Source organism: Centroberyx gerrardi, chromosome 13, assembly GCF_048128805.1.
Source record: "Centroberyx gerrardi isolate f3 chromosome 13, fCenGer3.hap1.cur.20231027, whole genome shotgun sequence".
Classification (NCBI taxonomy): Eukaryota; Metazoa; Chordata; class Actinopteri; order Beryciformes; family Berycidae; genus Centroberyx; species Centroberyx gerrardi.
In genome coordinates, this window is record NC_136009.1 from 7,254,087 (window position 1) to 7,272,465 (window position 18,379).

General features: G+C 40.9%; 1 protein-coding gene across 1 annotated transcript; it reads left to right on the forward strand.

The window, feature by feature from the left end:
- The first annotated feature begins 85 nt into the window (after positions 1-85).
- urod (uroporphyrinogen decarboxylase) lies at positions 86-12,890 on the forward strand. Its single transcript, XM_078287692.1, has 10 exons — positions 86-235; positions 2,026-2,138; positions 2,845-2,924; positions 4,899-4,961; positions 5,228-5,425; positions 6,095-6,256; positions 8,777-8,911; positions 9,400-9,500; positions 11,017-11,083; positions 11,520-12,890. The coding sequence occupies exons 1-10, from the start codon at positions 213-215 to the stop codon at positions 11,682-11,684; spliced, it is 1,107 nt and encodes a 368-aa protein (XP_078143818.1). The 5' UTR covers positions 86-212; the 3' UTR covers positions 11,685-12,890.
- Positions 12,891-18,379: the final 5,489 nt, after the last annotated feature.

The window sequence follows — 18,379 nt, forward strand, 5'->3', positions numbered from 1 at the left end:
GTTTTATTTTGAAGTTCCAGCTAGTTTCCTCCTAGCCAGGTCACGTGGTTTTGCCAAGATGGCCGCGCCCTGGAGCAAAGGGGTGTAGCAGTCGAAAGAGTTGTGCAAGGGAGTTCAAATGACAGTTTAGGAGCTGCAGGGTGCAACCGACTTCTCCAACAAGAGAGACAGCAGCATCTCTGAAGCCCCTCCACCTCCTCAGCTCTTCCATCATGAACAAGGACGATTTAATACTGTAAGTAGACCCGTTGTTAGCAGTTTACATATTATTACATTAGCAGCCTTGATTAGCATTTCGGTTGCTAGCTGTCAAAACAGAATGACGTTATAAAACTTCCCTGTGTCATGCTTATGAAACACTTCTTGGTAGAGCGCGAGCTGCGTTTATAATGCTCTCTTCATTGACGTTTTAAATATTTGGTGAACACAAGTTAATTTACTGTCAAATTTCGTAACCCTGTCAACCAACCGCTACGTATTAGCCCCAATACGCGCCGTTCTTCCTTGTATGGAGAACCCCAGTAACAAAACTCCATTCAAAAATCTAACAGTTTAATGTTGCCCTGCTCATTGCCAAAGTTACGTACCTGGTGCAGCATGAGTTGAGGCATTTTCTGTATCATTTGGGTCGTCTGGTAATTTCGGCATATAGATGTTCCATCTAGCAGCACTTAATTTCAATAAAATCTGAATTTGGTTTGGTTGGAATTGCTTCGCATTGCTTGCTACCGACCTCCACAGTGGGAGTAACAGGTGAACCAATTCTAAAAGTTGAGATGTTATTGAAGTGCTGCCTTCATCTAATACACCATGTATTGGATGAATGCCCAATTGAAGAGTGGATCCTAACTCTTCCTGAACTATCCCAATTAAATACCAAGCCTGTCACCCTAAACAAATTATGAAAATTACTAATTACTCATTTCTTTAACCCATTACTTGATTTTTGGCTTGAAGCATTAGACTGAATTTGACACACATAGTTTCTGTGTGTCTAATTTGCCTTTACAGTCTATAAACACAGAGGAATAGCTTTTTTCTCTTTCCAGCAAAGCAGTTTTTAATAGTCCAACTAACAATTTAGATTAAAAAAAAAAGTAATATCATCCTGAACCATTTAAGTGAGAACTGAATTTCACAGTCAGCCTGTCTTACTGATGCGTCCACAGCAGCCTTTCATTCAACCGTTGTTCCACTGCTGGCAGATGATAAGAGAGGAGAGGAGTGTTATCTCTCATAATCACTCTGGCGTTTTCAACTCTTTTGCTGGATGCCCAATATGATTGTGTGGGGGAAAGGGAGGGGTGCGCCTATATTTCAGATAAGAGGAGCCTGCTTACCTTACTGTAGCCCTGGACCTAGTGGACTGATAGAGACTGCTAGACCCAGTTCTCATAGAAGGGAAGGGCATTTTATAACCCATTTGAACCCCAAAAAAACCCACTTTATAATTAGTGTTGTAATTTGGAAGCTTAGTTGTCACTTCCGATGTCCTATTTTCTAGCTGTCTGCTGGACTGTTAAAAATGCTTCGCTGGAAAAGGATAAAACGCCATAATCCACAATAGTGAAGACAAACCAATTTGCTCTATGGACAAAACAAAGTGCAGTGACTTGAATCTGAGTAATGAAATCAAAATGGGAGTCTCGGCCAATAACAAATGAGTTGTGTGTCCCAGAAAACATTCCGTCACATTCCTGTGTCTTCGAGTTCACAGCTGGTATATTAACAACACTCCATTCAATCCCATTGTACTATGCAGTGTTTCTTCTGTATGTTCATGTAGGAGTTGTGCTTGAAGATAATGTAAATTTTGGTTCCAGTTCTAGTTTTTGGGAACATTGTTCTAGTACTGATTTTCTTTGGATACTTTATCTATCCTTATTGCTGTGTTGTCAAGGAAAATTTGGCTGCAGATGTACTTTACTGTATTTTAATTTCCCTTTTTCTCTATCGGTGTCGATGCAGTGCTGCTGAATGAATGTAGAGGAAACACTGCTATGCCTTGTGTTGTTTTCCTTCCAGTCCCAAAGACTTCCCCCAGCTGCAGAACGATACATTCCTGCGAGCGGCGCGAGGAGAGGAGACGGAACATGTCCCCGTCTGGTGTATGAGACAGGCTGGACGATACCTGCCAGGTACAATCCTGCAGCTACAGCTTCTGTCTTTTCTTTACTCCAATAGGCTTTTTTTTTCTCCCTCACCAGATAGACTTGCTCTATTGGATTCTTTTATTTTTTGCTTTCAAGCACAAGTTGTTATGATGAAACAATGGCAGGATTAAAGGAAAAAATAGACTAAAGACTAAATAACTGATCAATTTCCAGCATGTAGCTACCGGTTTGCAGGGTATGCAGTGAAATTTTAAAACGGTGTATTGTAGAAACGGCATTTTATAATGTTGGCCTAAAGACAAAGCGATCTCATTTTCTCATATTGTGTCATTTGTTAGAAATCTTTCTTTATATTTTTCTTTATAATCAATCTTTATATTTTATTTTCAGACTGCAAATCTTCTCATATTTTTCATATATTTTCATATTATTTTATCGTAATTCTTTTTGCCACATTTTCATTGTGTTTGTTTTAATAGGTTCTACTTCCATCGTTTTTCACTCCCTGCATATATGCTGTCATGCAATTGATGCATTTTTCATATTTTTTTTCTTATATTTAATATTTTTCATATTTTTACCTAATGTGTTCTAGTGTTGGAATTGTTGGCTGTTGGTTATGTTTATTCCAATTTGTATCCTATTTTTCTCCACTGTATCCAATCTTTTTCCTGCTCAAATTTCCCTCCAGGGATCATGAACGTTTCATTTAATCCAATCTAATCTACAGAGTTTCGTGAGTCCAGAGCAGGGAAGGACTTCTTTGAGACATGTCAGTCACCAGAGGCCTGCTGTGAGCTCACGCTACAGGTACAGCAGTGGTTTATAACCATTTCTCAAAAAAGTCCACATTATTTTTTTCTTTTGGCAACCCAGCACTGAGTTAGCAGGTTTCTGTGTACAGCATATCTAGCAGAATAGTGCTTTCCGTCCTGCTCAATCACATTCACCACTGCATGTTTTACTTGGGCAAAGGGAACAAAAAAAGGGAACAGCATAGTGTCTCTGTCTGTCACTCCAATGGTGCAGAAGTGGGTTTCACACTTTTTCTAAGGGGACACACATTTTGAAGAAAATTTTCTTCACACCAAAATTGATTTTACAGACGTGTGCGTACACTGACCTAATCCATTTGAACTTTGTTTTGAGACTACAGTGTTTCCCACACATAGACTTTACTTGGGCGGGCCACCCAGGTGTATTAACGGCCGCCAAAGTATATTTGGCGACCCATTTTAGCATTTTTTATTTTTATTTTTTTATCCGTCCGAGAGAACGATGCCATCCACGATCGATTAACTAGTGGACAATCTCCCCTCGCTCTACCCCTCCAGGGTTTCCCACACAGAAAACTTTATATGAAACTATATAATCATAAAACTGCGTGTAGCGCATTGATTCGCTCAGCCCCTAATTGCTCCACGCGACCTCTCTCTCGCTCTCTCTCTTTCTCTCTCTCTCTCTCTCTCTCTCGCTTGCTCTCTCTGTTGATCCCCCTCTCTCTCTCTGTTGCTCGGTCTCTCTCTCTCGCGCTCTCTCACCGGACCCGTCTGTTCGCCTCCCACTGTACACGCGTGAGGGATATTTTTTTTCCATGCCAAGAAGACGGCCGACTGAATTCCCGAAAAGAAGAACTAACAGTTAACGTTACTCGGAATACAGCTGAGTTTCTGAGATTAGCACGCTGTATAGCCTAGCTGCTAGTCAGTATCCACCGAGTGGACTGATAACGTTAATATTAACTTTTTAACTCTGATTCTGAATGTTTGCTCCCTCAATCCAGATTAATATTGAAAAATATTTTCAAAGAAGGAAAAGGACTGGTCCTGAGGAGGAGCAGGACAGTCTGGACCAGAGGAGCTGAGCAGTAAAACAGAGCAGATAATAATGTCAAAGGCTGTAATGTAACGATGTAAAGATACAGGAGAGACTGACAGCACAGAGAGATGTAGCAGGGCAGAGGGGCAGAACAGCTGATTTCTCTGTAAAAGGAGTCTCATTTCTATTATTCACCTTGTAGACAAAAGCAACAAACAGAACAGTGTAGCACTGTTTATATTTTTAAGTTATGTTATCTTTGACACAAAGTACTTTAGATATATACAGGTTATTTGTTTGACAAATGGAACTATTTAAAATGGAGTACATTAGATAATTTTTCAGCCATCCAGGTAGTGGGATCCTTTATTGATATTAGCCTATATATTGACAATATAAGAGAATACAAGAATAAAAAGGCACTCAACCCCCCCCCCCCCCCTTGTTGCCAACCCATGCACCACAAGTACATTCGAATTCTGTGGGAAACACTGGACTACTAACCTCCAAGCCCACAGTCTCTAGGCCAGCTCATACATGCAAATAACCTCTTTAAAAAGTCGTGTGTACCGTACCTCAAACCACCAGAAATACTTCAAATATTTTAAGCCATTTTCAAACGGTGTTATATTCTGCTCAGGTCTATTAGTGATAAATAAAAAGATGAGTAAGCTGTGAACTCGAGGTCATCACCACAAGACAACCAACCAGCAGTAACAATTTCAAAAATACATGTTCAGTTTTAGTATTAACTTATATTTTATTTTCTCGAAAAGACCACATCGTCTTGTAACTTATCTCATTCTGATACCACTTCCTATAATGTATTTTAATGAATTTATGTCCCAAAGAAAAAAAAAGGTGGGTAAACTCTGTATAGATGGGTTAATCCTCCCTTACATCCTTAAGCCTAGCTTGTACCATATCTTCCCCATTCTTATGTAGTCTTTTTTTCTCCACCTTCAGCCTCTGAGACGTTTCCCCTTCGATGCTGCCATCATCTTCTCTGACATCCTGGTTATCCCACAGGTAAGGCTAAGGCTAAGTCATTCCCATTTACCCTGTACACATTTTTTTCTGTCATACTTGGGTGTGTATGTATGCAAGTGGCTTAGCTTTAAAGGAATACACCAAAATCATCCATGTGTCCCCGGTAGATCATTGGCTCCAGTGCTTCATGCTAACACTTTAGCATACACTATGTTGAGTGATAGTAGGCGACTAGCATTATCTCAAAAGTGAGAAAATGAGAATCCATCCGTTATCCATCCTTCTATCCATCTTCCTCCATCCAGGCCTTGGGCATGGATGTCCAGATGGTGGCGGGTAAAGGTCCCACGTTCCCGGAGCCCCTGAAGGAGCCCGAGGACCTGCAGCGTCTGCGGGTCAAGGTGGACGTGGGCAAGGAGCTGGGCTACGTCTTCAAGGCCATCACACTGACCAGACACAAGATAGAGGGCAAGGTGCCGCTCATAGGGTTCACTGGAGCTCCGGTGAGAGACGACACACACACGCACACACACACACACACACACATGCATGGATGTACATGGATGTATTTCATTTAGTGAGCTCAGTATCTCATCTTTGTTCAGGCACTTACGTCTCTCACTCTGTTATAAATTAATGAGGCATTTTTGGAAAGAAATTAGTGCCAGCAAAGATTGTGTTTGAATTGCATATATTTGAATTTGTCATACTCATATTCAGCTGTTGAATTCAAAAAGAGGAATTTATTGAGTAAATGGTAACTAACGCATGTGCAGTGGCTTAAAATTGAATGTGATTTTTGTTTGATTTAACTTTAAACTATAATTTCAAATTCAGTTTTCTCTGGATTCCACCCAAGTATGCATGCGTTTGTTTTATTATTAGTTTGATTATTATTACCCTGGAGGGTTTCAGAGGCTTTTCCACCCTGACAAGAATAACATTCTGGGGAAAACACGGAATATCTTGTAATTTTTTGGCATGGAAAAAATGTCCAAATCTAAAGATATTTTGAATACCAGCACAAAATATCGTCTATCATACAGCTTAAATCTAAAAATACCCTTATCAGGTGTTCAGAGGCCCGTATCAGTTGAACCCTAATTCTAATCAATATATTGTCTTTCTCTCTCTGACCTCCTCGCTGCGTCCCTCTGTGCTCTCCTCCACAGTGGACGCTGATGTCCTACATGATAGAAGGCGGAGGCTCCAACACTCACTCTAAGGCGAAGCGCTGGCTGTACCGGCACCCCGAGGCCAGCCACATGCTGCTGAGGATGCTGACTGACGTTATAGTGGAGTACCTGCTGGGACAGGTGGCGGCCGGAGCACAGGTCAGGACCCCTCCCTTCATGACAGTGTTGGCTCTATTCCACTTTTTTTCAAACTGCCAGCGCCTTTTTATAGGGACGGCAAAGTCAGGTCAGTCATGTGACACTTCACTCCCTTAAACCAAGGACATAGAATCTGTGTCATGGTGCAGTACGTTTATATATAGTGAGCAGTATGCTTATATAGTGAGCAGTATGCTTATATAGTGAACAGTATGCTTATATAGTGAACAGTATGCTTATATAGTGAACAGTATGCTTATATAGTGAACAGTATGCTTATATAGTGAGCAGTATGCTTAAATAGTGAGCAGTATGCTTATATAGTGAGCAGTATTCTTAAATAGTGAACAGTATGCTTATATAGTGAGCAGTATGCTTATATAGTGAACAGTATGCTTATATAGTGAACAGTATGCTTATATAGTGAACAGTATGCTTATATAGTGAACAGTACGTTTATTGTATTGTGCTGATATTTTACCTGTATGCAATTAATGAGAACAAAGTAAAAGTTCAATTATTAAACCTTAGTTTTGAATTTTCAACCTTTTTCATTTAAATTTTCATTGAAACTCCCACAATCCTTTTTCATATGAGGAATCATGTAATTGTTCATTCAGCTGTCAGTTTAGAGTTGGTCTGCTGAAGATGCTACAACACACGAGTCCTTTCGGTAAGGCATTAATCGCGAGCCTTTCAATTTTCCAAGGTAAATGGGAGGGGGGGGGGGGGGATTGTATTATTACAGTCGATAGGATCAATGTCAGCTGTGTGTCAGTATCAATGTCAGTGTCAGTGTGATTGTTAGTTCTGAGGTAAATGAATGCCTGGGGGGTGGGGGGTTGTTGTTGTCAGGTTGATAACTTCACTGTTGGTTTCAAATTGACAGCATTTGCCATTGAGGTCAATGTCAACCTCACACTGTCAACCCATTGTTCGTCTTGTTTGTGTACTTTTGCACACATGTGGTGTCACAGCCTAGTTGATGTTACCATGGCAAATGACAAAATCCAACCAACAGACATAACTTTATAGCAGGAGCTAGGTTTATCATGGTCAGTTTTGGTAAACAATTATACATTGTCTGTGTTTACATGCAAACAAATACTGCAACTATTGCTCTCACTCTGATAATGAGAATAATTTGATTAAGCTGTTTACATGCATAACAGAAGTAAATACTCCCTACGCCCCCTTCAATATGCTGTAATGTATTATACATAGGCTATATAGGCTAATAGAAATAATGTGCCATCTCCACGTAAGCATTTCTCTCCTTTCATTCAAACTTCAGCCATGGTTCTCCTGTGCGATGCCCTACTTGTAACTTTCCTACCACAGCGCCGTGGGACTGGGCAGCATCTGTACTTGTTTTACGTAAGGTCGGCCGCTGTGGAAAAGCACCGTGCCTGGCATCTTTTTAGGCAGAGTCGAGCATTTTCTCAAGTTGAGAAAAGTTCAACTTTTTCGAGGAGACCACGTGACGACAGCTGCTTTATTGTGAGCCACCAATGACGACGGGGAAGAGGCGGGCTTTCATGATATGTAGACAGCAACAGCGGAAGTAGCGGTCGAAAAGTTGACGGGAGTTATTAATCTGTCAAGAGTCAGTAATATGAAGCACCTTGACTGTGTTGTGGGAGTTGCTGCTAAGTGTTTCAGAGTTGGACCTAAATACTATTTGCTGATTGTGGCAGCTACTGCAAATAGTCCTTATGGAAACAAACGTGCTTTTCGGTATCAGCACAAAATGCGGTCGAGGCAGCGTTTTTTTCCACAAAGAAAGCAGAATCGAGGGAGCACGCACAAGTCTGTATTCCCAAACAAACTCTGGTCAAAATCATACAAACAAAGTACTTTGCCATTTTTGCCAAGGCTTTTGCAGATAGAGTTCCACATAGAATCAACATTTTCAACATATGTCAAGTCGTTCAAATCAACCAGATCGCCTACAGACTCCAGAATCTTGTGTTGTGGATTTGAGCGTTTCTATCATGATGGCCAAGTACTTTGCTTTTGGTGCTGCCGAACGCATTAAGATGATGATTGGTGTTCATGTTCTGTGCGTGCCGGTATTCCTTCCCATCTGAAGAACCATCATGTGTAAAACTAGCATTGCTACTATTAGAGCAGTGCTTCTTATTCAGATAGAGCAAGAAAGCCTTTGTGTTTTCAGCCCCTTCTGTATGGAAAAGCCTGTGAAAAGACGTGAAATGTAAAGAACTGATGGCTCCTCATGCGTTTAAACCAGTTGTTATGGACGATCAATCTATTGGAAACTGTCAATGCTTGTATTAAGTCAACTGTTTTAAGCCTGTGCCTCAGTTTCTCCCCTCTCTGTTCCTCTATGTCTTTCTCTTTGCCTTTTAGATTGTCCTATGTGTTTATTGTTGTTCTGTCTGCATCTGAATTTGCTGCTGCTACCTTGGCCATGTCTCCCTTTTCGAAAAACTCTAACCTGGTGAAATGCAGGTTAACTAAACCACGAAACTCCACTTGTTTTCTGTGCCGGGTGTCCAGGCTCTGCAGGTGTTCGAGTCCCACGCCGGCACTCTGGGCCCGGTCGAGTTTAAAGACTTCTCCCTGCCGTACCTCCGAGACATCGCACGCCGGGTCAAAGACAAACTCAAGGAGGCGGGACAGGACGTTCCCATGGTGAGAGAGGGAGAGAAAACACCTGCTTACACAAAAAACACACATACACACTATGTGACCAGCTGACTATGGACATTTTCACATCTTCACATATTTCTGCACACGTTCTTCCATCTGTGTGCCTGATAATGTGAACTGCTAATGATGCACGCTCGCACATCGGCTTCAAAGACACGAATCAGTCAACAAAGACGCTCTATCTTTATTTATCTGTTGTATTATTCTGTTTGTTCTTCTGTTATAATTACCTTTAGTATTAGCTTCAGCACTCCGTTCTATTCTTATCTTCTCTCTGCTGCTGCAACAACCCAATTTCCCGGGAGGGATCATTAAAGTTTCATCTACTCTAATCTAAATCACTGTGGTATCTCACCAGTAGATGGTGCCATTTCACTAAAGATGGCTCATGCTGATGGGTGGAAAAGTTGCTTTCACAATCTGTACTTGTAACTTCTCCTTTTGTGTGTGTGTGTGTGTGTGTGTTCCAGATTGTGTTTGCGAAGGACGCCCACTACGGTCTAGAAGATCTGTCTCAGTCTCACTATGAGGTGGTTGGGTTGGACTGGACTATTGACCCACGATCAGCACGGTAACACACACAAACACACACACACGCACACACACACACACACACACACACACAGAGAGGCACCACCACCACACTGAGCTATTTTGACTTTGGTACAAATACCAGCCCAATAATTGTGGTTGTGGTTCTAAAACAATAACGCAGCTCAAGAAAAACTAGAATAAAAAAAAACTAGAATAACCTAAAAATGACCTGGAATTTAAAATGGTAAAAAAATGCAATAATTTCACTTGAAAACTTTGTTGTATCTTTTTTGTCAAATAGCCAATGACAGTACTTTTAAGAAGGTGAATTGAAGATATTGTTTACCTGTAGGGACACATTTTGCTGTTGCACACCTTCCCTCCTCTCTTCCAAACATGATTTTATGGCAAAATGAATCTCTGTGTCAGTAAAGATTTGTTTGCAAGAATTTATGTTTGTTATTTTAAATTTTAGGCAGGCCAATAATAGTAAATATGACATCTAACACTTGAAAATAAATTGCAGGTTGTGGAAAAATGTTGGTATTTTGCAAATTAGGCAGCGCAGTATTGTTTCAGTACCAGGGCACCGTGCAACACTACACACCAAGCCTAAATATGGGCATACATATATTTATTTATGTGGAATTTGCAGTTTGTCACACATTTACATTCTCCTCGTGAAACGCGCACTTGCATATTAACTTTCACATCAGCTTCTCTTGACAGGTCAGAGGGTCAAAGGTCAAAGTCAAGATCACCCCCCCCCCCCACTTGTCATCAGAGTTTCTGCTTTGCGTTTCTGTTAAAAATCCCTGCCTACGTTTTTTTTTAAAACGCTGCATCTCAACCAGAAGCCGGCTCCTCCCGTCGCAGTGTGTGAGAATTCAAGCATCGAACTATCTGTGGAATGTGAGCATGAATAGAGACGGATCAATACGTGGATCTCCTCCTTCAAAAGCCTCTTTGAAATCCGGTGTCATGGTCAGACGGCAAACAATGGCTCGACGCTAAACCGCAGCTAAACACATCTGAGGGACGGAGTCATACAACTTGTGTTCGGCTGGGTGTGGGTGGGGGTGGGGGTGGGGGTGGGAAACACTGTTACAAGATCACAAAACAATCTTCATGTGCCAAAATAAGGACATAGAGAGCCCATTCTCTGTCTACTGCTGCTCGATGGCAGATTAGAGCCAAAACTCTCTTGTTTCTACATTTGGTGGGAGCCTCGCATTTTAGCTGAGCTAAGCAGGATTATGGGAATATCGCATTGCTTTAAGTGTGCCGGAGCGCCGAACGCCACCGGACCCGGGGCTTTAACGCCGATTCCACCGCTGTCCCATTTCCCGAGAAGCAGGTTAACCATTACTGACCTCTCCCTACCCAGTCTGTCATCCGGTACGGGGTTTAAGTCCGCAAACATCTGTGTTTCCTGGTCTGCTCATCAAATACTTAACCTGTTGGTTAAAGGATTATCTGTGTGTGTGTGTGTGTGTGTGTGTGTGTGTGTGTGTGTGTGTGTGTGTGTGTGTGTGTGTGTGTGTTGTTTTCAGGGAGCGCACAGGAGGGAAGGTTAGCCTGCAGGGAAACATGGACCCTTGTGCTCTCTACGCTCCAAAGGTAACCTCCACTACCGCTTTGGTTTGGGCCTCCACATAATCAGAACTACATTAATCATACATGGAGGGGAAAAACAATAAAGGAAAACATCAGGAATGCTTAGTTTATCTTATCTTCCTAGTAACATGACCTTTGAGACCGTTCTCAAGCAGTCGAACTGACCTCGTCTCAAGAGGTTTTTTTCATTCATTTACTTTGTCTCACTATGTTCTACACTGATGTTTGGCACAAGCTGCCTACATGCTGCAATATATTTTCATACTATTTCATTCATAGATTTCTGCTTAATACACTGTAATGTACACTGTTTGTACCCAGCCTTGGTTTATTAGGGATGGGAAGATATATCGAAATTCAATATATCGCAATACAAAACTGTGACGATGTGTATTACGGGGGCGGAAAAATGAATCCTCTCCCCTCCTTTCTCCCCCAGGAGCGTATTTCAGAGATCGTGAAGAAGATGTTGGATGGTTTCGGGACGAGGGGCTACATCGCCAACCTGGGCCACGGCCTGTACCCCGACATGGACCCGGAGAACGTGGGCGCCTTCGTGGAAGCCGTGCACAAACACTCCCGCCAGATGATCAAGCAAAAGTAAATTTTGCATTGTATGAGCCAAAAAAAACCCATTCAAACGATACAGTGACGAATAAATGTGTACAATAATGCAATATTGTAATGAAACAATGCTATTCCGAAGTTATTCATAGTGAAATTCAATGCCAAGAAGGTTGTGGGCAACACTTACATATACATGCAGCACAGCAAAACATAACAAAACCTAGCATCTGTTTTCTGTTGTTGAAGAATCCATTCCCAATGATTTCCCAGTTGATGAGCACATTTAAAAAAATTTCACAATTCATTTTCACTGGCTTTTATTGCTCCCAGAGTCATGAAATATGTTCTTCTTGCATAGGACCGTGTCATACTTCAATCCAAACAAATAAAAACAACAACGAAGGCAGCATTCAGACACGCAAGGATCTGCAAGAGAGTAAAAACAAACACAAACACCAACTTGATACTGATGTATGACACAAAAACATAACATTTTACAGAAATTCACTGTTTTCTCATCCGGTGTAGTATTTAAGGGTAAACAAGATGTTGGTTTTCTAAGAAAAGATTTTCTGTTAATCTATAAAATGTTAATCTGTAAAATCTATCCAGGAGGGGATTATTTATTTGGGATGGAAAGGGATGACATCGCTCTTGTAAAGACAAATTATGAAATACAGCTCCCGTTATCAACAATACATTTTAGAAATACAGTTTGGAAATGATTTGACTTTCTAAATTTTGGGTGTAATCAAATATGCTCTTAAAGAGTTTAACTTTAACACTAGTTTACCAGCCCAACATCCCCCAGTTTAATCCCCCACTGGATATATATCGGCACGAAAAGTTTTAGTCTTATTCTAGTCTATTGAAAATCCGCTAAGAAATGCACCGAAGTACAAGAAGATGCCTTATGCTGTTTTTAGATTTGTTATTCACCCCAAATCTGTTTTTTTTTGTAATTTCATCAGCTCAAATGCACCACTAGAAAAAAAAAAAAAAAAAGGTGGTTTATGAAGGGAATTACATGGTGATCATCCTGAGAGGTTGTGTGTGTGTGAGTTGACAAAGGCGATGTTTCTGGATATTAAAAGCTAACAGATGACATAACAGCTAGCCATGCAAGTTTGTATATTTTGCTTTTGTTTTTGTTATTTTTTCCCTATCCAGTCAAATAAAGACTGATTGGATTTTTAGTGGACTTTATGTTGCTTTGTATTTCCAATAAAGAGGTCAAATAAAAAGTGGATTTCTCATCATGTTTTTATGTTTCATATTTTATATACCATGTTTGGATTAGATTTTTTTTTTTTCAGTATAGGAGTGACACTCAACCAGAAAATCTGGCTTACATTTTTGCTCTTTAGAGATATTCTCCTCTGGTAGCTCAGCCAATAGGCATCGCTGAAAGATCTTAATTCTTCTTTACACTGGTAAAATCCCTTCCATCTATCCATCTCCCTCTCTTTCCCTTATTCTGTCTCTTTTTCTAGCACTTCTCTCTTACATGATTCTATTGTCACAGAAATACTCTAAAGGCACTAAGACCTTGAACTTTGCACTCCTAATTTTTAGTTTCTTGTAGCGTAAATGATCATTGAATTGAATTGAATTGCTTTGATGGCGCATCATATACGCACTGCTGTACATCTGAGTGCGGGAACTGGTTCGGGGCTGAAGCCTGGTCCAGAAAATGGGACAGAGATACTTGGTCCGGAACTAGGACAGAAATGAGACCGTGTCCCATCTGAAGATGTGCAGAGAAGTTTCTGTAAACCACTCTCCTTACAATAGAGTCGGCCATGTGGTGTCTCAATCAATAATAACTTTAATAGTAACAATACAGCAACTTTATTTGTATAGCACTTTTTGAGGAGAATGTGCTTCCAAATCAAGGCAAACAAAAGACAAAGGAACAAGGTTACATAAGAAAAGAGGACAGTGGCAAAAAAGAAAAGCAATAGTTGAAAGAGAAACATTTCTGTAGAAATAGGTCTTAGGAAGAGATTCAAAAGACAACTGAGTCACACAGTCTCTGCAGTCTTAAGTTTAGATGTAGGAATCTAAGTTCAGCTCATAACGATTAACGGGTTAGAGATATAGGGCCTGTACCTGTCTATGCTTTGAAGCTGCACTAGGCAAAATGTTTATATAAAAATAGACTTATTTCATCAGCATAAATCACAAAGTGGGACTGCAACAGAGCGTCCCAAACCCCCTGATTGAAACACTGTAAATGTGCTCTATTTGCTCAAATTCTGGAGTCAGGTCTAGACACTGGTCTAGACTGAAATACAAAACTAAACAGAAGCAAGTGAGCGCTCCATCCAGAGAAAGCTGGACTCACCGATGAAGAAGAGATTTAGATTAGGAGTGCAGTCGACTGACATCACCTTGCATGATTTCTGGGTAATGAAGTACTTCAAACTTTCACAAAATTCATACAGTTAACTCCTGCTGCCACTTGGGGTCGCCAAAGTGCGAAGTTGCGATGTTTTTTTAATTTTTTTTTATTTTATCATTTTTCCTTTTATTTTACAGACTGGACATTAAACACATACATTACATACATGCACAATGCATACACAAATGACATACAAAAAACGCAGAACAACATATGTGCACAAAAGGAAACAAAGGAATATGAGGAAGGGGGGGTGGGGGGGCATCAATAAATACTTAATGTAGCTGGTTTTTGTTTTTTTTAACAAAAGATCCTTGAAAATCTTCTTGTTGTAGCTCATCATATTATACACCATTACACATAATCCGGTAAGGAGTTCAAATATGGCCATATTGTATCCCACAATCCCTCTAGGCCCAGATCAAGGTGCCTTAGTGTGGCGGCAGCTCTTTCCATCCCTATTAAGTCTATAAACTCTTCCAACCAACTGCTCAAGCTAAAACAGGTTGGAGTTCTTATCTTCCAATTCACAACAATTTTCCGTTTAGCAGCAAGACAGCTTTAAAAGTGATCCGCAAACAAAGAATCAGGACCCAAAAATACTTCACGGGCCAATCGCTGGTTGGCCCCCACATTAAGATTGTAATAAGCCCCGATGGGACCCAGGGCAATGGAATGAACTGTTGATTGGATTCCCTGGCTGAACCTCTGGCTGACTGGAGCTTTCACGCTGTTGGATGAATATAGAAAAAGGGACATTTTGAAAGGTTCCGCTAGGAGACAACGTGATTGCATACTAGTCAACACCAGAAGCAGTGGTTGAGACGCTTCTCTATGTATTATTCAGTGTAAGTTTACTGTCTTGTGTATATTTATTCATGATAGTTGCTGGGTGAGGACCAGCGATCCATGGCAAAAGCAGAAGCAGAAGCAGAGCCACTTCATGCATTGGGCCATTGGGCAGGGCTTCTCTCTTGTGCCGTGAAGTGAACTTGAGATTTTACCGCAATGTTAAGAAAATCAGTGTCAAAAAAACTGTGACATCCCTTAAATTCAATGATCGTGCCCATAATGAAAGGTTCACCTCCAAGTTAATCTAATTGAACCAAGTCCAAGAGCTTTCTGGGTTAGATCCAGTAGTTTATATGAGCAGGCAGAGGGAAGATTAGAGGTAAAGTTCTTAAAGGGAAGGTCAAGGATTTCCCAAAATGTATTCCATGTTCTCTAGCAAAGCCAACTCTTGGGACATTCCAAAAGTTCCACCTGTGTTTTAGTTTTGAACTGCTTGAACGGACTTGTAGGTCTTGTTCTTTCTTGTTTAAAGGTCATTTCAGGACATTTCGAGTCAAGCATCATCTTGACCAATCAGGATTTGTCATACTATACTGTTGCCATAGCGTTGCCTCTCAACCACCAATGAGATGGTAGATGAGAGCTGAGGTTGCAGATTTGGTTTTAGTTGAGTTGGAAAGGATTGTTTTTTGTGCAGCATCCAATCACAAACCTCGATTTCTTCTGTCTACATGTGAATGTAACAATTTGGAAAATTGGGGGGTGAAAATAAAGCCTCATTTTATTACACAGAATTTGGCTTAAAACGAAATCACCAGCATTATTACTGTAATCATAATGGGAGCGTTTTACACGAGGAATTGGGGAGGGGAAAAAAAAATCTGTTAATCCCAAATGGTGTTTTTCTCTGTGAAGCAGCTAAGCACGTCAGATAAGCAGATCCTAGTAAATCCAGTTGTTGTTGTTGATGTTTTTGTTGAGGAATCCGCAAAAAAACATAACATCATGTGACCAGATTGGGAGGAGTTTATGATTTCAAGGACTCTCTCCTCACCACAGTTACTGGGCCAGGTTGTACTATGGACACCATGTTTCTGCCACTAGGGTTGGACCCATATGTTTTAGACTGAATTCATAGCTGTTATTTTGTGCCGATATTTAATATCTTTAAATTGGACCATTTTCATGCAAAAAAAAATGACAAGTATTCAGTGTTTTGCCCAGTTTCTTATTCCTGTCAGTGTGTAAAAGCCTCTGAAACAGCATTTAGACCATCATGGGACACTAAAACTCTCCACTGAAACCAACATTATCTTTAAATTTGACCATTTTTGTGCTAAAAAATGACAAGTATTCAGTGTTTTCCACATAATTGTATTCTTGTCAGGGTGTAAAAGCCTCTGAAACTGCATTTGGACCATCATGGGACACTAAAACTCTCCACTGAAAGCCACACTAATGAAATTCTTTTAGCTGGGTTAGCGGCCCTTTAAGGCAGAGTGACCCACTGCACTTATACAATGGTAGAGGAAACTCTGGGATACTTCAGCTCTTCAAATGAAGAATTCATTCACAATTAAATGTCATTGCAGAGGTGGGCGACACTGACTGATTTGATATTGAATTAAAAACATAAACCTATAGCTGCCATTTCTTTAGAACTAAGAAGTGTTGGCTGCAATAACAAGGTTCTCTGTAATATCAACCTGCTGAAGTGCCAAACATGCTGAAAATCAGCGGGCTTACACTCTAGTTAAGTAAAGGTCATTGAGTCAGATTGAAGCCCTAATATGGCTGTTGCACTTAAACCTGCAATTACCAAAGTCTCTTTTTTTAAGGCTCTGGTCCTCATTAGTCCGTTTTCCCACAGCTACAGCAGCAAGTCCATTTGCCATCAACAGTTTTTCAGTTTTAATCACATTAATTACATTGTCATGTTTTTGTTCTGTTTTTTTCAGATAATACTGGATTAGAACAAAAGATTGAGGGGATTGAGGTGCAGCAGCAGCTCATGAGTGAAGCCAATGAAACCACGAATGTCGCTGTAACCCATGTAGATTATGAACTATGGCAGCTACCAAAAATACACAGTATATTATACAAAATATTATGTCTTTTTCCATTAAATAAACTGAGCAGGTGAATCCAGATGAAGGCTGTGATCCCTTATTGATTTGCCTGTTGAATCCACTTCAAATTTAAAGGGGAAATGGGGATGAAAGGGAGATTTTTACACCTTCAGATATGAAATGATGTGAAATATAGATTGTGCAGAAGGGAGCAGACTTCAATATTACTGCTTTTAAAATATACAAAACACTAAAACAACTGGGTTCAGCTGAGAATGTGATGATGGGAAAACGTGATTCTAGCTCAAACGCAAGCAGGCTCTCATCCATCTCCTTTTGTTACTATAACAGGAACTCAGACTCACACACACACACATACACACACAAAGGCTTGTGCAGTGAGGTAGGACTTCTGTGTTGTGGATCCCCTGCTGTGTAAATAGGAGAGACAAATGAACAAAAATCACTCTGCTGATTGCCGACAGGTAGGACTGAAAGGGCTGGAACTGTGTGTCAGGGGGGCCATCTGGGAACAAAGTGGCAGGCTGTGTGTGTGTGTGTGTGTGTGTGTGTGTGTGTGTGTGTGTGTGTGTGTGAGGGAGGGAGAGAGAGAGAGAAAGTGGCAACAATGAATTTCTGCTCTTTAGAAATGTAGATCAATTTCCACATGGTCTCTTTAAAATGCTTTGGTAAGAGAATAGTATGTGTGTGTGTGTGTGTGTGTGTGTGTGTGTGTATGTCTGTGCATGTGCACGCTTCTGGGTACACAGAGTAATTTCAGTGTGTGCGCATGGGTGTATTTGTGTGTCTGGGCTTTTATGTGCTTATACTGTGCACATAGATTGAACAGGTGTGTATGTGTGTGTTTGTGTGTGTGTGTGCGTGTGTGTGTTTGAGGGAGGTCCAGGCTCCATCTCTCACCAAATCAGCAGGCCTGAAAATCCAATCTGCCTGGAGAGACAGCGGGCTGTACATCATCTGCCATGGATGGACACTATCAGCGCTTTATCAGTGACCACACACACACACACACACAGACACAAACACACACACGCACACATTATCTATCAATGACCACATGCATGAATAAACACAAGCATGCACACACACACACACACAGGCCACAGTGACAGAGATTGATAGGTATTATTACCATAGTGGGGATGGAGGGAGGTGGAGGGAGCAGCTCCAACTCTCTGGCTTTAGTCTCAAGGCTTTACACTAATGCAGCTGCCGACAGCTGTGACCATCCGTCTTCCTTCATGGTGACTTCCTATCCCACCACACCCTGCATGTTGATTTGGACCCCGTTTCTCCCCACATCCCTGCAGAAGGAAAACATTTCTGACAAATGAGTCTATTTTAAAGTGGAACACCGACCTATTGTTACTGGCTAATTAAATTACGTTCATGTTGAGAAATTCATTTTGAGACATTTGTATGATTAGCGTAAACAAGTGGCGTTGC

Excerpts from the sequence above, each read along its gene's own strand:
- urod (XM_078287692.1), top strand. The coding sequence starts at position 213 with ATGAACAAGGACGATTTAATACT. Across the intron at positions 2,139-2,844 it reads GGCTGGACGATACCTGCCAG|AGTTTCGTGAGTCCAGAGCA; the intron begins GTACAATCCTGC and ends TCTAATCTACAG. Across the intron at positions 9,501-11,016 it reads ATTGACCCACGATCAGCACG|GGAGCGCACAGGAGGGAAGG; the intron begins GTAACACACACA and ends TGTTGTTTTCAG.